This window comes from Nipponia nippon, unplaced genomic scaffold, assembly GCF_047370975.1.
Source record: "Nipponia nippon isolate SJK-2023a ecotype South Korea unplaced genomic scaffold, ASM4737097v1 scaffold_1, whole genome shotgun sequence".
NCBI lineage: Eukaryota > Metazoa > Chordata > Aves > Pelecaniformes > Threskiornithidae > Nipponia > Nipponia nippon.
The window spans coordinates 1,043,918-1,066,811 of NW_028262290.1; the positions used below are offsets into that span (position 1 = coordinate 1,043,918).

Consider the following 22,894-nt stretch of genomic DNA (forward strand, 5'->3'; position numbering starts at 1 on the left):
GCAAGGGCAAGAAGGAGGGGGAAAAGGCAAGTGAAAAGGAAAAATGAATAGATGAAGCGGAACGGGAGGTAGGAACGGAAAGGGCGAGAAGGATGAAAAAGGACGGCGGGGAAAAATGATCCAAGTGGAAATAAATCAACGAACGGGAAAGGGAAATGCACATGGGAATGGGAATAAGGGCGGAAAATGAGAAAATGAAAAAGAAAATAAATAGATACATTGAAAACGGAGATGCAAATGGGAATGGAAATAAGGATGAAAAGCAGGAAAATGAGAAAGAAATTAAATAAATCAATAGAAAATGAAAATACAAATGAAAACAAATAGAAGGATAAAAAAACCAAAAAGGAAAAAGTAAATAAATAAACAAACAGAAAACAGGAATACAAATGGGAATGGAAATAAGGAAGAAAAAAAACGAAAAGGAAAAGGAAAATAAATTAAACAAATACATTGAAAACGGAGATGCAAATGGGAATGGAAATAAGGATGAAAAAAAGAAAATGAGAAATAAAAAGTAAATCAATAGAAAATGAAAATACAAACAGAAACGAACATACGAATGAATCGAACGAAAATAAAAAAGAAAATAAATAAATGAATTGAAAACGGAAGTACAAACGAAAATGAAAATAAGAATGAAAAAACGAAAATAAAAAAGAAAATAAATAAATAAATTGAAAATGAAAATACAAATTAAAATAAAAAAGAAACGAAACAAAAATAAGAAAAATTGAAGTAAAATAAAAATTAGATAAAATAAAAATAAATTAAAATTAAAAATAAAAAAGAAATGAAAATGAAAATAAATGAAAATGAAAATAAAAATAGAAATGAAAATAAAAATGAAAATGAAAAAGAACATAAAAATAAATAATATGAAAATGAAACTAAAACTAAAACGAAACCTAAAATTAAATGAATGAAGATAAATGAAAATAAAATATAGCAAGTAGAAATGAAAATGAAAATGAAAATAAAACTAAAAAGAAATGAAAATGAAATTAAAAAATAGACAAAAGAAAACAAAAATAAGAAAAAATAAAATGAAAATGACATAAAACTGAAAATAAAATTACAATTAAAAATGAAAACAAGGGCCACAACCCAACGGGGCGGTGCCGGTGGCCGAGCGCGGCTGGAGCGAAGCTGAGCGCGGGCCCGCTGCCGGCGGGGGCCGTGGCGGGGGCCCTCTCCCAGCCGTGCACCGGGCTTTGCCGCCGGCGCGCGCCGAATCCAGCGTGAGCGCGGTGATGAAATGAGCTCGACACCTCTGCTGCAGGCAGGCTGGGGTGGGACATGGGCAGCCCCCAGCCCTCCCGGCCCTGACGCGGCCCGCCGGCCCGCCGGCACCAGAGCCGGCCCGCGGGCCTTTCCTGCCGCCCCTACGGCTTTCCCCGTGGATGCCTTGGTTGGCCTCTTGTCCCCAAGCTGGGCAGATCCATCATGGCACCACGTCACGCCGGTGTCCCCAGACGTCCCTGCTTGCTCCCCGGGCACCCAAAACCAACCAGAGCGATTCAAGCTCCATCTCCCAGGGCTGCCCGCCCCAGACAGCATCCCACCGCGCGCGAGACAGCACCGGCGGGGACGGCCGAGCCCAGGCCTGGCGAGGGGCTCCTACAATTCCCACCCATTTGGGGTCAAATAACCCAAATGTCTGTCTCTTCTGTCTGCCATCACCAAAAACCACCTCGGGAGCTGGGAATCAAGATGGCCTCCCTCCTAGCACGGGGTTTTCTTTGATCCAAAGCTCCTCGAGAAGCCAGAAGGAGCATCTGGAGATGGTGATGGTGAAATCACAGAACCATAGGATGGTTTGGGTTGGAAGGGACCTCCAAAGGTGTCCTCACGGGCCGGGAGAAGTCCCGGGAACTCTCGCTTACGGCCGACCCCAGTGGAGGTGCCGCTGAGCCTGCAGCAAAGGTGTCAAAGCTCATTTCGTCTTGGGTCTCACACTGGATTTCCGGGCGCCGGGGAGGAAAGGCCGGCGGTAAAAGGCACCGCCGCGCTCGCCGCACCTCCGGGAGGGCCCTTGGATGAGTTCCTCGCCCACCTTTCACCAAGGAGACTCATGAATGCGAAGGGGAAAGGTACAAAATAAGAAGAACTCTATGGGTTGCAACGTCAGCAGGGGCAAAAGCCACCGGGCGGCCGTTTCTCGCTTACCTTTAGTGTCATTCACCGGATCCATGTGCCTGTAAATATATCCTTCTAGGTAGGAATGAAATTTGGGGGTGGGTGGGAAAAAGGCCAAACAAATGGCCATGAGCTCCCAGCCCCGGGCCAGGCTCTCGTAACGGAAGTTCTCGGTGGTCTGCCGGCACAGCTGGATGTAGAGCTCGTCTCTCAGACCCTGCATGCTCCAACCTTTGGTGGCGATCTCCAAGGCCACATTGAGTTGGTCCGTCTTGGCCCGCCGGTCCCCCATGTACATCTGAATCAGTTTAAATATCTCGCACGCCTCTTTCTTGACGTTGCGGTCGTTGGTCATGATCATGGGTTTCTTGATGGACTCGCTGCTCCAGGCCAGCATGTTGGCGATGGAGACCTTCCTGCGGAAGAGCCCTTGGGTGTGCTTGTTGAAGTGCTTGGAGGCCCAGTTCTCAATGTCCGTCTCCGAGGAGGGCTTCCGCAGGTTGAAGGTGGGGAAGACACAGCTGGCGCTAGGCATCATGTTCCTGGTCTGTCTGCTGCTCTCGAACTGGGCGCAGGCACCGAGATCCTCTGACTAGGAGACAACAGCCCGACAAGTCAATGTTACTAAGGGCATGGCTGCACCGCCAGACCAACCAACAGACCGACCAACCAACAGACCAACCAAGAAACGAACAAACCAACCAACCAATCATCTGATCAAGCAAGCAAGCAACCAACAAACCAACAAACCCACCAACCAACCAACCAGCCAACCAGCCAACCGATCAACTGATCAGCCAACCAACCAACAATTCAAGCAAGCAACCAACCAACCAACAATTCAATCAATCAACCAACCAACCAACAATTCAATCAATCAACCAACCAACCAACAATTCAATCAATCAACCAACCAACCAACAATTCAATCAATCAACCAACCAACCAACAATTCAATCAATCAACCAACCAATAAACCAACGAACCAACCAACCAACAAACGAACCAACCAACCATCTCGCCGCACACTTGCACCAAAAGCTACGTCCTCTCCAAGGAGCTGCTCCTCAATCCCATCATGGGCAAGTGGAGCCGGCCCGGTGCCAGCGGCCACGGCGGGTGGTGGCACTGGTTGCCAGCAGGAGGGAGGGGACCAGTGGGGATAAGCGAAGCCACCCAAAAGCCGACGCGCTGGAGTCCCTTCAGGCCTGGCACCCTGGTCACTCAGGCTTTGCAGTCATGGGCAGAAGATGCTGGCGGCTGTTAGTGACGTGGGGCAAGTGGCTTCGGGCTCCACCAGTCCTTCAGGCACCACCGGGGAGGGGGCACACTCACCTGTAAGCAGCCCCCCAAATGATCCCCTCTCCCCAAAGTCACCTTCAAGCATGGTTCTCCGGTGGCCACGCACCCAGGAGGAGGCTGGTGGCTCCTCCAAGCCATGAGCAACATGGTTTCTTGTGAGGGATTGAAGCTGCCCAGGATTGAACCTCATCTGCAGAGCACCCAGCTGGGAGGGACCCCTGCAGACCAGTATCCTTCTACTACTGGAACCAGCTTATGGATGTGTCCCAGGAGGTGGAGGGACACCCAAACAGCTGTGACCAGCATGGAGAAAGGCAAAGAAGGACACTTGGGATGGACTGCTCCCTGGTCCTGCAGCCGGCCAACATGGCTTCATCTGTCAGCTCCCTCTTCTGCGAGTGCAACGGCTGGGCCAGCGTCACCGGGGCTCAGTGGCCATGGAGATGTGACCCGTGGGCAGGCAGGAGGCGAGCCCTTCCCTTGGCAGGGAAGGACATGCCACACCATCCAGAGGTGACGTTGCTGTCCCCACCATGCGTGGGTGAACTGCGGTGGTGGCCCCGAGCATGGGGTGTGCAAGGTGACCACAGCGGTGCCACGGCCTTGAGGCTGGGCTTTAGATGAGGACCAGAAGAAGAAAAAGCAGGAAGGTGGAACCAAGGTGGAAAGAGCCAGGGCCACGTGGAGGTGGCAAGTCCAGGAGGGGACAAGGAAGCCACTCAAAGAGCCTCCAGAGCTGGTGGTAGACAACTGACCCTCTTCTTCTTCAAACAAGTCAAGTTTCTTGTCTTCTCACTCAACAGCTCGTCCCTTCCCAGTGCTGAGGTCTCCTCTTTCCATCGGCGTCGCTCAGCTCCCATCGTCGGTGACAACAGCAGGGACCTGGCCATGGGGACACGGGAGCTTCGCCCCCCGAGGGACCTATGGAGGCCACATCACCCGAAAGGTCCTTCTGCGTCCTCCAACCTGCTGCTCGGCTGAAGGCACGTGGGGCTTTCTGGGGGGAAGGAGCTGCAGAATTTGCTCTAAGGCTTCTTCTTCTGCAGCCATCGCTGCCGTGGGTCTTCCCAAAACCGGGCCACGATCTGGGCCACCACCACGCTGTTCGTCCAGGGCACCCGAGGAGAAGCAAAGGACCACGTCTGCTGGGGACATCAGCCTTCTCCAGCCAAGGCCACAGCGCGGTCAAGCTGGGGAGTGACGCAGGCAGCAAAACGTGATGGGTCCTCTGCCGCCAGTGCCAATATACAATTAGCTTCAGCCCTAATTAGCAGAGTCCTAAATGAACTTGGGGGAAGCCTGGGGCTACGGCAAGGGGACATGCAACCGGGCATCGATGGCAGCTGGCTGTCACCTCCTGGCCAGGGGTGACCCTCCTTTCGGCTCGGGGATTAGGGGAACGCTCAAACTCAAGCGTGCTGCGGGGGAAGGAAGTCCGCGTGCCGTGGGGGAAGGAACTCCTGGTGCCACGTGGATGGGGCTCGGATGCATCCCGGTGTGGGGACACACCGTTGGTGACACTCGGCATGTCCCCATCGCTTGTGCCACCCCATCACATCTCCTGTGCGCTTCTCTCCTCTGCCAGGTCTCCGCATCTCCCCGTGTGTCATCTCCGGCGTCATTTTGCTCTGGTTTTCTTCTCCATTTCCGCCACGTCTTGCTGTCACGGACAGCGTGGTAACCCTCCACACAAAGCTCCCTGCCAGGGCCGGCCGCAGGTCTGAGCCCACCACGAGGCTTCCGCTTCGACCAATGTTGAAGGTTGCCCAGCTGATGGGAGCGTCGGAAACCAAATGAAAACCACGTGACAGTCTTAGACGTGATCATCGAATGCTTTGGGATGGAAGGGACCTTCAAAGCTCATCCAGTCCAACCCCCCTGCCATGGGCAGGGACATCTTCAACCAGATCAGGTTGCTCACAGCCCCGTCCAACCTGGCCTTGAACGTTTCCAACGATGGGGCATCCCCAACTTCCCTGGGCAACCTGGGCCAGTGTCTCACCACCTCAGCTGGAAATCTGCTCTTCCCAGAACACGTCCTTGAGCTTGAGGACAACATCAGACAGGATCAACCAGAGAGAGACACCCGGGCTGTGGAGAAGAATCCCACCACGTCCTGAGCTCCCCGCAGAAGGCGCAGGATCACTAATGGTGGCAGCTGTTCCTCCTGGCCAATGCGAGCATCCAAAGAGGACTTGGAGCTCTCCACTTTCGGGTTGGAACCTCCTCGTGCAGCACCGAGTGCTTGGGGACACTTGTGCACGGGGAATTTTCTTCTGCTGCCTTTGGATGCGCCGTCCCACCTTACACGTTCCCATGGGCAAAAAAGCATTTTCCAGATTATTTCCTCTTTCCCAGGCCTGTGTCCGGGATCTCTCTCCTCCTTGCTGATACCAAGCTCCATCTTCCAGGCAGTTTTCCAGGTTGGATGGATCTCACCAGGGTAACCATCCCTGCACACGGCATCATCACCCATTTTTCAAAAGCCATTCGAGCCTTTCCTAGCGTCCTTACATCAACCCTCGATGCCTCCCAAAGCAAATCAAGTGGTCTTCCTCCAGAAACCCTTGTCTTCACCTCCCCGCCTCCGCAGCCCATCTCTGGGCTCCTCTGGCTGTGGGGACGCGGGCAGCGTCACTGTCCCTGCCCGGAGCGGGGCACTGTGGGTCAGAGAGGCAGATTTTGGATGGCGGATGCTGGAGGGGAAAGGATGCGAGAGCTGAAAGTCAGAAGCCAGGAGCTGCTGGCGGGAAACATCTGATGGGCTGGAAGATGGGCACAGGGGATGCACCAGCTCCAGCAGGTCCAGGTCAGAGCCCACGGGGGGCTATCAGCAGCAGGAGGGCTACACCGTCACAAGAACGGCCTATGGCAGCCCCAGGAGTTCCTCTGGGATGGGAGCTTGGGGCAGGAGGGGTCTCCAGGACCGGGGCAGCTCAGTCCCAGGGAGGGAACAGGCAGCTCAGAGCCTGGGGAAGCAGATCCTGGTAAGCTGGTCTGCTTGTGGCTGTTTCATCCCAAGGTTTTGAAGGACCAGCTTGCCAAGGACCAACTTCTTTGCAGGACCAGCTTGCTCAGGACCAACTTTGAGGGACCAATTCGCTAAGGACCAACTTCTTTGAGGGACCAGTTTACTAAGGACCTACTTTGAAGGATCAGCTTGCCAAGGACCAACTTCTTTGAGGGACCAGATTGCTCAGGATCAACTTTGAGGGACCAGGTTTACTAGTGACCAACTTTGAGGGACCAGCTTGCCAAGGACCAACTTCTTTGAGGGACCAGCTTGCTCAGGACCAGCTTTGAGGGACCAGCTTGCCAAGGACCAACTTCTCTGAGGGACCAGGTTACGAAGGACCAACTTCTTTGAGGGACCAGCTTGCTCAGGACCAACGTTGAGGGACCAGCTTCTATGAGAAAGCAAATCTGGCAGCCAGGTCGGCAGCGCTGTCGATCCCGACGTGCCAGGAAGGAGACCGCAGCAGGACCTGCGTAGGGTGCTGCCTGCGATCAGACGGGACAGCCTGCACCGGAGGAACGAAGCTCCTCAACTTAAACTTTCAGTCCTCACCGGGAAAAAAACTCCTGGAAATTGCCTCTGTGATGGGTTCAGCCACCACTTGGATGGCTGGAGCTGGGGTGGTGGGTCAAGACCGCAGCTCAAACGTGGCGCTGCGCGTTCCTGCTCACCGCGAAAGCCAAGGGCCAGTGGCACTGCTCCAGCCCCTCGAACCGCTACAGCTGGGAGCAATCTGGCGAGCAAAGCCTCATTTCTGGCAGAGGACCCCTCTGAAGATGGAACCACGTGGAGAGAGCAGAACGGGGCTGATTTTCTCGGTGCCGTTCACACACCTTGGCCATCTCCCCTTGCTCTGCAGAAGGGCCGTCCCTGCTCCCGCGTCTCCTCCAGCTGGATGGGGACCAGAGGTGACATTTTGGCTGTCCCCAGAATCCAGCGCTCTGGGAGGATGCTATGAAGTCCGGGCTGAGCCACCGTGGGATTGCTAAGGGAAATCTCCTGCACCGCCACCGTCCGACGGTGCCGTGCCATGAAATGCAAGGAGATGAGTTACGGCAAAGCACGCGAGCCCCGTGTGTGTGCCGGGAGCACTGAGCACAGCCGGGGACGGGCGCTTGGGGCCTCCCTGGGAGCCAGGTGGGTGCTCAGGGTCCAGGAGCTGGCTCCCATCGAGCAGCAGCCAGACCGAGGGAGGAGAAACAGCCCCTGAAGCCACGGCGCCCGAGGTGCCCGTGGCGGCGCTCGGCGGCTACTAAGGTGTGGGATCGCCTGGGGACCATCCCGCTGGATCTGCAGTGGAGGCAGGGATCTAAACCAGCTTTATGCGAAGAAGGAGCTTTAACCGGGAGGGCAGTGGGGAGGCCGCGCTGCCACGTGGTGCGGTCTCTGCCCAACCTGGCGCGGCACCCGAGGAGGTGCCGCGCGTTGGGCAGAGGGTTGGCGGCGCGGGGCATGCGCCAAAGCCCCCCAGTGCCGGGGACATCCCCGAGGACGTTACCTGAGATGGATGCAAGTAGGGCTCGGGGGAGGCCAGGTTGGTCTGCACGGAGACGCTCTTCTCCAGCAGGATCTGGGGGAAGCCCAGCTTCTCGAAGGTGTTCCTCTTCCAGTGCTTGTTCTCCTGCTGCGCCAACGCCTCGTCCTCGCTGAAGGCTCGCACCACCGGACCCGGCATGGGTAAAGGGAGGGCACCATCGCTCTCGTAGCCCGAACCATCCTTTTGGGAGTCCCAGCTGCTCCGTTGTTTCATGTGGTAGTGGGCTTGCTGGGCTTCCCAAGCCAGGCGCGCCTGTGCCAGGAAGGGCTCGGGGAAGCCCCGCGCCGTCTCCGCCTCCGCCGCCTTGCTCTCCGTACGGTTCATCGGCGACCTGTTGGGTCCCGGGGTGGCTCGTTCCTCACCCAGCATCTGCTCGCCCAACACCTCCCGGTCCCCCGAGCCGTCTGTGGAGGAGGCATTGGGGTCGTGGGATAGGGAAGGCTTTCGGCTTTTCCTCTTTCTGGTGGAGGGCGAGTAGCCGGTGGAGGACAAGGTGTCCTGCTGGCTGGACCACGACATGGAGTCCTCGCCCTGGGCCACCTGGCCACCCGTTGGGCCAGGGCAGAACTCAGGTCCCTCCATGCTGCTGTAGTCACCTGATTTGATCTCCAAGCGTTGGTCCCGGACCAGGCAGGGGCTGTGCTGCACCGAGTAGGAGCCGCCGATGGGGTTGGGGGAATATTTGTGCCTCAACCCCGTCTTCATCTTGGGGCTGGAGCCCGACTGCTCGACGTAGACCAGCTGCCTGACGTACTCCTTGCCGGCGGGGCTGTACTCCAGGCTCATGAACCGGTCGGGACACTTCTGTTTGGTGAGCACCAACTGCTGGTAGGGCGAGTTGGAGCCTTGCTTGGGCGATTGCAGGAAGGGGTGAGGTTTACGGATGGGCGATTTCTGCGGCGAACCGGCTTTGTAGCTCCCGCTGGCTTCGTACTGCATATCCACGGGGGGTTCGTCATAGATGGGAGCCTGGTACTCCATGGGGGGTTCCTCGTAGAGGGGGGGCTCGTAGGCGTAGCGGGGCGAGGAGGGTTGCGACTCGCTGGAGTGCTTGCGGTGCTGGGCTTGGAGCGGGGAGCAGAAGGATTCCCCCCGGCCGAGCAGCGGCGAGCAGCTGCCCACGTGCTCAGCCCTCTTTAAGAAGGGTGACTGCTTCCTCTCCGGGAAGAAAACAGAGTTGTCGGCGTCGGGGGCGAAGGTTTGTAGGTTGGGCGACTGTTGGCCCCCCGAGGGTCGCCGCGAACGGGTGCCTGGTTGGTTTTCGGGCACGTAGCCGTTGCCTTGGTGCATGAGGAAGCTGGGTTCGCGGTCGGTCACCTTGATCAGCATCCGCTCCTTGGTGCCGGTGTTCCATCGCAGGGACGACGTCCTGTGGGGAGAAACACAGCGTCGCCATCAGCGAGCGAAGCCGCTCCCCCATGCCCACAGATGGACAAACGCCTCCGTACCCCTGCCCCGGGACCCCCCAGACCCTCGGCCGCAGCAGAGCCCAAAGGATGGACGTGCCCAAGCACCCCAAGCCTCTCCCATCAGGTGAAGAGCATGTCGGTGATGGAGAGACCAGGACATCCCCGACTTCCACAGACCTCAGCAACCCTCAGGGTGCATGAAGGACGCACAGGCTGGAAAGCCAAGCTCCGAAAAGCAACGACACCCCTCGGAGCGCGCCTCTAGGTGACGGCCCCGAATCAGCCCTCCCTGCTCATGCCTTGAACTCTTGGAGCCCAACGGCGACGGAGGAGCGAGCACGGCCATCCGCTGGGGACAAGCGTTGGGGCAGACGTACATTTGGGACAGTTTCATGGGTGTTCGGGTGCGCAGTCCTTGCAGGGAGCGGGGACTGACCCCACCACAGTCCCCGACTGGGATCGGCCCCTTGCGGGGATCTCCCATCCCAGGGCGAGAAGGAGAAGCTGCCTACGCACGGCCCTATCTCTCCCACCTCTTCGTGATTTCCGTTCCTCGCAGCACCCAGGATCAACCCATCCCACCCTCTCCATCCAGCCCCCTGCCCGGGATTAACACGAGGAAAAAAATAATAATCCCAAGCACCATTTCAAAAGAACTTGAAGGCAAAAACCTTCAGACTTTGCCCCCTCTGCTGCAGAGGAAGCCCACGGCGGGAGGACGGGGCAGGGCAGGGGACTGAACCTCTGCCCGCGGTTTGGCTCCCACAGGGATGCTAAATAGCTCAGGGCGGGCTTGAAAACACAACCCCGACCCGTGCAGAGATGTCCCAGCCCCACGAATCCCCATTGCCTTGCACCCCGAGGCTGTGGGGCAGCTACTTCTGGCAGCACCGAAGTGGAGGGGAGGGACAGCTCAGCCAACGGCCTAAACCCGCACAACACGCGGACACCTCGGTCTTCAAAGGGATGGAGCACAAGCGTCGCGGGAGGTGAGAGCAGCAGCTGCCCTCCGAACCCTTCATCGCCCCAAAATCCCTAGGGCCAGCCCCGGATGGGATGAGGGTCTCAGCACGGCTGCGAGGACGCGCACGATGCCCATGGAGAGGCAAGCGGGAGCCGGAGCGGCGGTGGCCGATACCCACGGCTTCCTTTTCTCGACGCTCAAGCTCACTGCATCCCTCAGCCGCGTCGCATCCTGCGCGATGATGCCCTTCCACTGAACACCTTTCAACGCAGAGCATCCTACGGCATCCCGCTGTTGCGGGACTTGCAGGGACCGTGCCTGCACACCCCAAACCCGCGGGGCATTGGGCGGGAAGCTGCCCGCTGGAGCCTGTTTTCGTACATACAACATGCAGGTGCGAGCAAGCGCCAACGGGGACCTTCTTAATTCCGAGATGTGAATAATCGTCCCCAAATCGTCACCCAACAGGCAGCTTCTGCAGCAGTCCTGGCGCGAGCATGGGTGAAAGCTCAGCCAGGGGGTCCCCCGAGCAGGGCTTGGTGGAGACCAACTCATCCACAAATGAAAAAATCCTGGAGCTTCGAACCAGAGCCAGGAGGAGACCTCCTTCACCTCCCCCTGACGTCCATCTTCTCATTAAGGCATTTTGATAGTCCTGGTGGGTAACACCTCCTCCGAATGACGACGCATCCCGCAAAGCTGGGTTTCCCATCACCGATGCTCCAGCAGCACATCTGCAAGTTCTCCGTTTCAACCCTCATTGCAATTCGCAATGAATCAAAGAGGTTTTTTTTCCCCCTCTTTATTAATAATTCACGGGAAGAAATAATTAGAGTTGAGGATGATCTCGGCCCTGCAGGATTAACTCCTTGGGACTGGGTTGCAGGGAGCTGGGCAACCAGGACAAGGCTGACTGGGCTCCATCTGGGCTGCTCAAACCTTCCCCTCAGGGCTGCTCAGTGTCCTGGGATGAGCAAGAAAGCCCAAGAAGCTGGGAGCAACAAAACGCTTCTCAAATGAATCCTCCTCTCCTGGAGCAGCTCCGAGCTGGCAGATCATCCACCGTGGAGAAACTGCCCCTCTACAGGAGGGTGGACATCAAGGCTTGCACCAACTCGCGACCTCAAGTTACCACCTCCTCGCGAAATAAAGTGTCAAATACTCGGAGGAGCAAAACTTAAGCCAAGCTTAGGCTTCAGCCTTAGATGTGTCTATGCTGCTCCAGCCTCAAAAGCAACTATCGCTTTGTTTGGGACGTTGCCCACCACCTTGGTGGACAGAGGTGCCTCCATCCCCATCACTCCCCAGACTGCAGGCACACCAGGGATGTGATTTGCTCTTTGTTCTCCCCCAGATCTTGGGTGACCTTTGGGGACCAACCCGTCTCCTCTGCTCCATGGAGCCCGTTGGTGGGAAATGTGCCCGTTGAGAAGGGCAGGAGCTGGACACCACTGGCTGCAGCCTTGTCACCTGGCTGAGGTTCATTCTCCAGGGCTGTCCCAATCCATGGCATCTCCAATGAGGGACACGGTGACCTCGCACCATGAAGAGCTGGCCCAAGAGCTGGCTCGTGCTTCTGCTCCCGTCCACATGAAGCATGAGACTCTGAGTTACCACCAGCTCCGTACTGGATCTCTTGAAGCTGGTGACCCACAGCTTTCACAGGTCACTGGAGCCTCTTCTCACGACGAAGTCCAAGAGATGAGGGAGGTCGATGCCCAGCAGAAGAGGGCCTTCCCACTCCTTTTTGGCAGCACGCACCGTCTCCAGACGCCCCACCACCAGCACAGCTCTCAGAGGTCACGCTGAACAACCCATCAGCCTTGGCTCCACTGCTGGTGCCAAAACACCCCATTCGACGTCTTGCCTAACGCACACGTCTCACCACCCACCACTCTCCGTGCATCTCGTGGATCCTGAGAGCTGGAAGCAGCTCTCCTTATGTTACCACATTCAGTAAGAATTAAACCTTCTCCCCTGCTTTCGTGGAAGCACGTCTACAGCGAGATCTTCTGCACCGTGTCCCTGAAGGTTGAAGATGGCTCCTTGTTTCTTCAAGAGGGCAGAAAAGCCACCAGCTCCGGCCAGCTCACGCTGCCTTCCCTGCTTCTACCTGCTTAAGACCACATTTTTGTTTTTCCTCTTTGCTACCCCAGTTCTCTCCAGTCTTTTCCACCTTGTCCAAAAGATTTCACGGCCACTGGTTGGGGGATTCTGCAAGAAGCAGCTTTTTGCCCCTGTACGACCCGGCACGGCGGGGTGGCACATGGATCACCCCAACTAACGGAGGTCTTCCCATCTGCTCAATCCACGTTTCAAGTCCTTGGGCGACGCCATCCAGGCAGGGGACACTCAGGAGGAAGAGCAGGGGTGGTTTTTATGGAGGCGCCGAAAGCATCACCCGTCTCGCAGGAGGGATGTGAGCTGGAGTTTGCTGCCGTCTCCAAAGCACAGGGAAGCACATGGTGTTACCGATTCCTCGCCGAGTCCCACGCTGGCACAGAAGATACCGGAGGCACCGTCTGCGACACGTCTGGGAGCACCGGCTGCTCTCCCAGTTCGTCCCTCTCTCATTCTCAGTTACTTTTTCCCAGCCACTTGTCCTCTCTGTCCTTCAGAAAAAGGTGGAGTGAGTCCAATTACTGAGTTTTGCAGAAAAAATACCCACGAAGAGGCATATATAAATATCTCCCTGCCTGAGGCTCCACCATCTCCCGGCACCCTGCTTGTTGCTTGCCCACGACTTTGTCCTCGCTCCGGGGGATATGGGGAACAATTTCTTCCTTCCCTTTCCGTAGCAGCCTTTCGAGCTTCTGAGGACTTCAGCCTCCTGCCAGCTTCTTGCTGTTGAAGACCTGCCTGAGTTTGAGTCCCTCCAGACTGGTTGTTGGATCTCAACCACTCATCGAGCCCTTCCAGACCCCCGAAACTGCCTCCACAACCGTAGGAGCATGCCCTGAACAACACAAACTATCGGGGCAGGGTGATGGAGGAAAGCCTTGCTAGGTCAGAAACGCCAAGAAATGATTGGCTGCGTTGCCCAGCATCCACAAGCTAAAATGATGAGTGAGGCGAGAGGATAGATCTGGTACGGAGAGCGCCAAGGACCGATTTCACCCCTCTCCTGCTCTGTTGTTAACAGGCAGATTTCCCACCAGTGCCACGCTGGCGAGTCCGGAGGCAGCGCGATGCCAGCGGGCGAGAAGGGATTACGACCCCGCCGGCAATGAATCACCGTCCCGCTGCCGCATGGATGCTAACCGATGGCTCCTCTTCCTTCACCAATTATCCGACCGCAGAGAACACTCATTTATTTTCACCATGGTTACTAACTGCAGTAATTACAGCCTGGGTCGCTGGCCCGCTCTTAATATTCTTCAGCAACCACTGCTGGCTGCATGCCACCTCCATGGCCATCGTCCTGGTTCTGCCACCCAATTAGCGAGCTCAAGGTCCGGTTTTCAGGTTGGGAAGCCCAAGGTGCTCTTGCAAGGACGGAGCTGGCTGCTTAACCCATCCTGCGGTACCCAGCACATCCTCATCACCTCCCTTCCAGCTCACGCCACCGGCTAGGGCCGCAGTTGAGCACCTTGAGGATGATGAACTAGAAGAAGGGATGGATAATTGGACCAAGGCTGGGCAGGAGCCAGGGAAATCAGACCTGGAGCGATGCGGCGGAGCTGCCGGACTGGGACACTCCTGCTCATCCCACAGGGGCTGCGGGGCACCAGTCCTGGGTTCCTCACGTGCTTTTTGATGCTTTCAGTGCTGGCTCTCCCCTTAAGCATAGGCACATATGTGACTGGTGGGGGGGCTCTGTGTTTTGGAGCAACTCGAGCATCTTCTCTCAGTCCCTGCACTCTGCTTTTATCAGATCCAATTTCTTTAGCCTTCAAACTGGTCAAAGCTAAAAACCCGCAAGCTTGATTTCCAGCCAACGTAAATAGAAAGCAGCCTCTTGCTCTGCTCCTGCAAATGCTGCTTTTCCTGCCCGAACCGCGTGCAAGGGTCTTGGTCAAGGGTCTTGGCCAACCTGGAGTCAATCGAGGCCTTTGGGGAGGAACCGGAGCAGCGTGGCCAAGGCAGAGGCACCAGCCCTGGGATACGCCATGTGGCTGCTCCGATGGTTAACGCACGCGGATGCCGTTGCTCGCTGCCGAGGACCCTGTAAACACAAGGGCAGAAACCCAAGGAGGTGGTGGCACCCCAGTCTGGAGTGGCTGCAGGAGGGCGCGTTGTCTGCAGAAGCTCTTGGCTCTCCCTACAATCACCCCAAACCCCACAAAACCCAACGAGGCAGAACTTGGCTTCATTCTTCACATGAGCAAATGAGAAAAAACCCTCCGCTGCTGTAGGGAAAGCACGTGCTGCTGACGGTTAAAATGGCTGAAATGCCTTTTTTGAGACTATGAAGTAGAATCGCAAATGCTGTCGAGAGTCTGTTTGTTAATTCAGGTTTCTATATGCAACTCCTTGGCTGCAGGATCCAGCGTCTGCGGGGGTCTCCTTCCCTAGAAGAGCTCCACGTTCCCTCTGCTTTTACTCCGTCTGCCCAACCAAAGGTCATTAATCTCCATTAATAAGCTGCTTTTTACCCCAAAGCTTTCGAGGCAAGAAAGCAGAAGAGCCAGCAAGGATCACCAGCGAGGATCACCAGCAGAGCCAGGCAGCGTGTCCCACCCGGAGCCGCTCGCGCCGGGGCTCCTGCCGTGAGCACCAGCTGCCTTCGGGTTTCTTAATCATTTGCAAGCAACGTTGATGACTCGCGGGAGAAGCATTTTGAGTCGCCAAGTGATGGGCCACATCTTCTGCTCATTAACGTGGGGTCGGTATCCACCACTGCTTGCACAGTCCAGCTTTGGCACCGTTGAAGCGGCACAGCCGGTACGGTGGAAATTATCCTCCATCCCACGGGCTGGATCTTGCACCATCACCCACCGGCTGACACAACTAACCCGCATCTGCGCTGGAGTCATCTCCCGGGAGCAGAGGACACTGCCCACAGACACCTCCGAGCGCTTTGCAACCCTAGGCCAAATCTCACGGCTCCTCTCAGCATCTCCTCACGTCCTCCATTTGCTTTCAATGGCAAGACTCGTCGCACGAGGGAAGGATAAGCAACGTTACGGCACTTGTGGTGGGATGGGATCCAGCAAATTGTTCTCCTGGTAGCTAGTTCTTTCCCTGCAGTGGGTAAAGAAATTGTTGCTGGTCTCGAGTGCGACCACAAGCCACGAGCATCAGCACCCACCTCCCACTACTGCTCAGCAACAGGCTTCCCCAATTAATTCTTTAACCTGGGATGAGACCCTACTGGCTCGTTAGTGATTTGCAGCACATCACAGAGGAAGGGGAGACGCCGGGTGCCTCCTTGGGGTCCCCCAAACCTCATGGGTGGATGATTCGGAGCCAAGGTCTTTGCTGTCTGCTCCAGGGCCACCTGAGAGCCCAAGTCCCTGTTACCGCTCTCCTTTCTGATATTCCTTTCCTCAAGTTGCTGATGTTTTTCTGTTACAGCTGATGAGTAATTTAAACTCCAGCCGTGTCCATGGGTGCTTTGTTTTTGGAGATGAGGTCGAGGCTCTTGCTTTTAATTATGGTTAAAAGTGAGAGAGAGCCCAGCGAGGCAGAAGGAGTCATTAAAGGCTGTAACGCCAAATGGCCGCCAAGGAGTGATTAATAGCCATCACCCTAAAAATATCCGCAACCTTGGAAAGCCTCTGTGACACATGGCCCCGACAATGCTCGGCAAAGCCACGCCGCCGGAGCAGCACAAGCCGCCATCAGCGTGTCACCTTGGTGTCACCGAGCCCCGTCTCCTCCTGCTTCAGTGGGCGATTCCGGCATCGCTACGGTTAGAAAGAGCAGGACGCGCGGAAAGTGGCCCCAAAGGCCCCCAGATGGACCAAGGTGACACCGGTGGGACCGCAGAGGCCGGAGGATGATGGAGATGCGCCGCCGTTCTCCCGCATCGGCAAAGTTATTTGCAGAAGAGCAAGACATCTCCAAAGCTCCGGGAGATCAACCTGCTGGCGTTTCTCTGCCTCTTCAGCTAAAAGGAGGGGATGCCAGCACCTGAGCAAGGAGACAAAACCAGGGAAGGACAGGGGGACGTCTTCCCCCAACACCCTGAAACGTGGTGCTACCCCCAACGCTATCTGGGTCCCATCTGGGGGACGTCTCGGGGACAGCGGGACCCACATGGCAGCCGGAGCAGAGTCCCGGGATGCGGCAACACCGCAAAGCGCGGCACAAGGCACTGACCGCAGCAGCGGCTGGCAGCGATGCCTCGCTGGGAGCAGGCCGGGAGCTGCGGCAGGGACGGCAGAGCTTTTCCTTCCCCGCCTGCGGAGCCTGGATCCGCAGCCGCAGGCATCTCGTCTGCACAGAATCATCGAATCGTTTAGGGCGGAGAAGACCTTTACGATCATCAAGTCCAAGCGTTAACCCGGCACTGCCAAGTCCACCACTAAACCATGTCCCGTAGACGCAGGAGGTTTCGCAGCCACGCCGTTGTGTTTTCCAAGGACTCCTCTTCTTGCAAGCACGTTCACCCCGTCCTGCCACCGTCCCCTGGGGGTTTTCGGCGCCCATCCCTGCCAGCAGAGGAGCACTGGGGAGAAGGAGGGATTGCTGCAAACCAAGAGCAGCTCCGTAAAGACGAGCTGCCCGGTTTGATGTCCCTTTCCCACCCCAACAGCTGCCAAGCTAAAAACCCGGGTACCACAAAGCAGTAAGAGATGAGCAGCGAGTGATGCTCTGCACACCCCCAGGCCTCAGCTCTTCCACCGTCCCCAAAGGGACAAGAATCCATCCTAAGGCCAGGTGTTTTAACTCAAACCCAGCAAAAGCACCTCTTAATTCCTGGATTTGCAGCTTGCATTAATATTTCAGACAGCAGCCCGCATCTGGCAGCAGCGGATACGACTAAAAATCCCTGCGAAGCAGCCCTGCCCGTCAAATCATCGAGCCAAGGTAGAGCTTTCAATCAAAATATTAAGTAACGGCAACCAATAAACCTGAAAGCTCCGTTGTACTGCCCTGGATTATTGCTCAACGCTAGAAAGCGTTGCTACAGACTAAATTGAATTTTCTGCCTGCAAAAGGAATATTGCGAAAGGCTGAATCGCGGCAGCCACCGTGCCCACGAGCGGCTCGGTTACGCCAATAAATGAAAAGCGATGCTGCTAGAGAGGAGAGCGAGCCCCGCCGAGGCCTGCCGCCCTCCTGGCACAGGAGCTCCTCCAGAAATCCAAAGTATTCCTGTTATCTCTGGCTTGGCACCGGGTTCCCTTTGCTATTTTCTCCTTGCGGGGAAGGCAAGGTTTTACTTACGACTCTGCGTACATTTCCATGACAAACTCCTTCCCAAATCCCTCTAATCTTCTATCAGCGAAATCAATTTCTTTGCAAATTTGCATAATTTCCCTGGACTGAAACATTCCATTTCTTTAGGGGAGGATTTTCCCAAAGCACTCAAGCGACTTAAATCTTAAATCTCCCTGCCTGCTCCAACACCCCCTCCCTCCTTGATCTTCTTCCAGCCTTCGGAAAGTCAACGACGGAGGTGAGAGGAGAAACCTCCGGCTCGGCGCGCTCCGTGTGCGCTCCGTCAACGGCGTGCACGCTCCGTGCGCGCTCCCCGGCTCCCTCGCCCGGGAATTGCTTTGCTTCCACTTGCTTTTGCTTGGAGAGACACAAGCAATCCTCGCCCTGCGCCGTGTCTCCGCTGCAGGCAGGTAGACGCCATCCCGGACGCTTAAACACAATTATTTTCCTGCCTGTAATAATTAAGTCCATCCACAGCTCTATTTACTTTAAAAATAGTCCCGACAACCAAAATTATTTCTTTACGTTCCTGATTTCTACCGTGCTGCCTTTAACGTAGTCGATTGGCAGCTACATTAAATCAACGCAGGACTAGTGAATAAATCACAGGTCACAGCTGGGCTTAAGTGCAATTATTTTAACGGCATCGTTCTGGCTTTTAAAGGAATGATTAAAAGCAAGGATATTCACAAAATCGACCTAAACGCATGCATTCTTCAAGACACAGCTGCTTGTCCCGGTGTTAGACTTTGCAGGCGAAGACTATAATTTAGCGCTAGGATTAAATGGGTTTTCCCCTCTCGGGGGCGGGGGGGGAACAGCCCTTAGTTGGAATGATTAATTCAAATATATTGGTTTATAATGTCCTGTGAACGCATCGGGGCTCGCGTCCACTGGAAAAGCACGGGATCGCTGGGCACCCCGCCACCGCAACCGTGTCCGCGCACCGTCCCCACCATCCCCGTGCCCTTGCTCTTCCTCACCTTCCTCCCCTGGCCGCAGCAGCCGGGCGCATCTCCTCCCCGCGACTTTTCACCACCCTCCTGAGCTTAATGCCTTGAAGAGCCCCAGTCCGATACTAAACCAGACCGACCACGATTCCCCGGCGATGGGGATGAAGGATGCAGCGCAGCCCCCCGCCGTCTCCTCCCAGCTGGGTACCGCCGGCACAGCCGGCGATGGGCGGCCGCCGTGCCGATCGCATCCCGCTGCGAAGCCCGGGGTCAGCGATGAGCCGACGGCAGAAAACCTCCCTCTACCTGGCACGCTGCCCGACGCCGCTCCGGCAACGCAAATATCTTCCTGCAAATGCAGGCAAAGGTGGGCAGCTTGGAAGAGAAGATGTCCGGGCTTCAGATCGAAGCCTCCTATGATCCCCTCCTAAATTTTCCAGCTAGGAAACTGTCCTTAAAACAGCTGTCCAGCCTCTATAATTGTGTAAAAGCCACCAAAAAACTCAACTTCTTACCAATTTATAGCTAAATTAGGGACTAGGAAAACAGGATAAAATCCCCCAACCCTAAGACTTTATTGGTCTGTGTCTGCAAGTATTGCTTTTCCTAAAAATTTGTACAGAGAGAATGATGCGCTTACAACATATATAAATACCCCAAAGCTTCGATCGCACCTGAAACTTTAAATTCCTGCTCAAGTGCTTGTCCCTTACGGCTTTTATGAGATGAGGGGTCACTGCCCGCAACCCCACCGTGGTCTCCCCAACCCTTCTTCTACACTTGCGATCTCTCTTCCCAACTTTACACACCTGGAAATCTCCCGTCCTCCTTGGACTTCATTTTTTTTAAGAAACCTGCAGATATGGTCAAAACCAATTCCAAGAAACCAGCGTGAGGGAGATGAAATCTGCATTGTTCCGGCAAGAAAATGGTTACTTGGAGAGAAGTGGGAGCGTGTGGCTTAGGTTTCCCAACCCCTCTGTGGACCACGGTGATGCTAAACTGGTTCAACCCTGGCGAAAGGAAGATTTCTGTGGTCAAATCCAGACTGGGCCACATCCTAGCAATGGTCTGGATGGGGCAGGACAGAGCTGAGCCACGGTTTGGGCTGAGCTTTCCTGGTTAGGCTGTGCTCGGTATCCAAAGCCGGCGTAAAACCAGCTTGGCACAGCAGGGAGCAGCCTTGAGTTTGTGTTTTGTCCCGTGTTTCTCATCCTTCAAGTTTCTCCTTTCCTCCTGGCCTTCACTTTCCGCACCCGCGGGTCTCCCTCTCTTGTCCTCCTTTAGCTTCGGTTGGGATGGGCTGACACATCTCTCCGACGGGGAAAACCAAGAGGAACTGCAATTTGAACAGATTTTACGCTTGCCGGGATCGGGAGGAGATGGACTGATCTCGCTGCCTGTATTCACGGACACCAGATGTCACCCACCGCTCCCGGTGGGACAACGGGGGGCTGACAGCTCCAGACGGAGCAGGGAGGCAGGAGACCAGCTCCACGACCTGCCAACCTCTTCCCAGGATGATCCGGGACTTGGTCTTTGCTCTGGGCAGGATCACCCATCCGTGGAGGAGCCATAGAGAAGGTGCAGCATTGCCACCAACCAGACGGCGTCACGGCTGCCCTCTGTCTCCTCCTAAATACCAGCAGTGGGATGGCGAGGACCATTTGATGGATACAACAGGAGGCACGGGGTTTTCTGGAAGCCGAACACCAGGCTTGGTCTTGGGGGAAATTCAGAGCGATGGGAAGGCTGAAGCTCAACCTTCAGCCCATCTCTGTTGACTGCAAAGCTTGGTTTGAAGGGTGTCTAAGGTCTCCGAAGGCTCCTCCGCACACGGTGATTTCATTCTCCAACTAAAATATTACTGAAGCAAAAGCTGCCCTGTCTAAATACTATTTTTTAAAATTTTAATTTTGTTTTAACGGAAGGAGAAGGCTACAACTTTTGGGGATTGTCCGATCCCTTTTCTCTGGACGGTGCCATCCGATTGCTTTTAGCTTCAGGCCCGCAACACCAAATCTCTACATGAAACATCTCCCACGTTCGCTGCCGGAGCGCTGCTAACTCCTCCTCTCTCAGCAAAGCTGCTCCCATGGCATCCGCTCTAATTAGCGGCGGTGGAAGCTGAATTAAGACAAGAGGGAGATAATGAACCTTCCCGTCCCCCCCCACCTCATTCAATAGCACAGAATTTTTCAGCCACCCTTTTTTGCAGCAGCAAAGGGGAAAGCAGGGCTCTGAGACGGCGAAAGCCTCCGTTTTCTGGTAAAATAGCAGCAGTTTCTGAACATCATGTTGAGCGGAGCACGGTGTGGTGGACAAATCTGCAGCCCACCCTGTGGACCCTACGTCGGAGGCCAAGAATCCATAGCAAAGGGATTTTGTGGGCTGTAGCTAATAAGCAAACGCTGAAATGAGCTCGGACGGCTGTCCCCGGTGAGCCACGGGCTGGTAGCTCATCACTGAAGGCCAGGTTGACCTTGCTGAAGGTCTGCATTAGCTTCAGTTACCTGGCCACAGCACCCACCTCATCCTCTTGCTTTGTGATCAGCAAGATCTCACGCTACGGTGGCCAAGGGGGGCCTCCAGCGAGCCCCCCGGGATCAGTCTGATCAGGAACCGTCCAGGAGCAAGTACAAGATCAGGGTTTGCCAAACTGGCAGATCCACAATGCAACCCGTCCTGGCAGCCGGGGCAGGCCCGGCGCCGCACACACGGACGCCTGCGGGAAGCCGAACGCCAGATCCCCAGGAGGCAATCAGGGCTGCTCTCCCCATCTCGGATGTACGATTAAACCAATCACCCAAAATAGCCTGTTTTCTGAAACCCAAATGTCACTGAAACAAGATGAGATTTTTTCTTTTTTTTGAGAGGGAGGAGGGAACATGGAGAAAGGAACAGAGAAGCCTTTATCATTAAGAGGAATTAGCTGCAAAATACAAAAAGACCAGAAGTGACATTTCCTTAAATAGCAGGTCAATAGGGGATCTGCTTTCTTTGTCTCTGTAAGCATGACAACAAGTTCCCACAATGGTGATTTTTAGCTCTTGCCTATCACGAGCAGATTTCACATGCCCCGGAGCGCAGCCCGTTTCACTAAGCCCTTCATCCTCTTGGTATTTCCAACCTGAATCATTCATCCCTGCCGTGAACACCCCCGGGTTCAGTCTGCAGCCTGGTGCCACCTCCTCCAGCTCTTCCCCACCAGAAGACCTCTCCTGTGTCTTTGACCAGGCTCTGGGACGTGATCAGCCACCTACCAAGGACCATGACAAGACGCTGGGTGTTGGGGTGATGCGCCAGACCCTTCCTCTTCCCACAGGCTCCCCTCCACCCATCCCAGGAGACGGGTAACTTCAAAGGTGCTGATCGCTACCATAGCTGTGGTGTTGATTGAGTAGCTTCTCCTCTTAGAGAAGAGCTTTTGGCCATGGAGCCAAGCTAGAGCTGCTGGCCCTGGTTTGTGTGCGAGCCACTAGATATCGCCATCAGCAGCACGTTGGCTTTGAAGAACAGGTCCTGGAAGCTGGAGCTTGGCCCTTTGCTGGCAGCCCTTAGAATCACAGAATCATAGAATCGTCAAGGTTGGAAAAGACCCTTAAGATCACTGAGTCCAACCGTTAACCTATCACTGCCAAGTCCATCTATACCATGTCCTCGAGCACCACATCTACCCGTTCTTTAAATACCTCCAGGGATGGGGACTCAACCACTTCCCTGGGCAGCCTGTTCCAATGCTTGACCATCCTTTCGGTGAAGGAGTTTTTCCTAATGTCTAACCTAAAACTGCCCTGGCGCAGCTTGAGGCCGCTTCCTCTTGTCCTATCACTCATTACTGGGGAGAAGAGACCGACCCCCCCGGCTCCAGCCTCCTTTCAGGCAGTTGCAGAGAGCGATGAGGGCTCCCCTCAGCCTCCTCTTCTCCAGGCTGAGCCCCCCCAGCTCCCCCAGCCGCTCCTCCCCAGCCTTGGGCTCCAGCCCCTGCCCCAGCCTCGCTGCCCTGCTCTGGCCACGCTCCAGCCCCTCCATGGCCTTCGTGGGGTGAGGGGCCCAGCGCTGAGCACAGCATTCGAGGGGCGGCCTCACCAGTGCCCAGCACAGGGGGACCATCACCTCCCTGCTCCTGCTGGACACACTATTCCTGATACAAGCCAGGATGCCACTGGCCCTCTTGGCCACCTGGGCACACTGCTGGCTCATGTTCAGTGGCTGTCAACCAACACCCCCAGCTCCTTTTCCCTC

General features: G+C 55.5%; 1 protein-coding gene across 6 annotated transcripts in view; it reads right to left on the minus strand.

The window, feature by feature from the left end:
• The window catches only part of ARHGAP39 (Rho GTPase activating protein 39), a 155,737-nt gene that overhangs the window by 6,839 nt on the left and 126,004 nt on the right, over positions 1 to 22,894 (minus strand). For 5 of the 6 annotated variants that reach the window (XM_087736108.1, XM_087736028.1, XM_087736201.1 and 2 more), the window contains 2 exons: positions 7,956 to 9,363; positions 2,170 to 2,731 (listed from right to left, as the gene is read on the minus strand). In XM_087736108.1, coding sequence (XP_087592234.1) covers positions 2,170 to 2,731; positions 7,956 to 9,363 — 1,970 coding nt within the window. Of the gene's footprint in view, positions 1 to 2,169; positions 2,732 to 7,955; positions 9,364 to 18,679; positions 18,811 to 22,894 lie in introns of those variants that run through there. The other variant, XM_087736358.1, reaches the window with a different exon arrangement.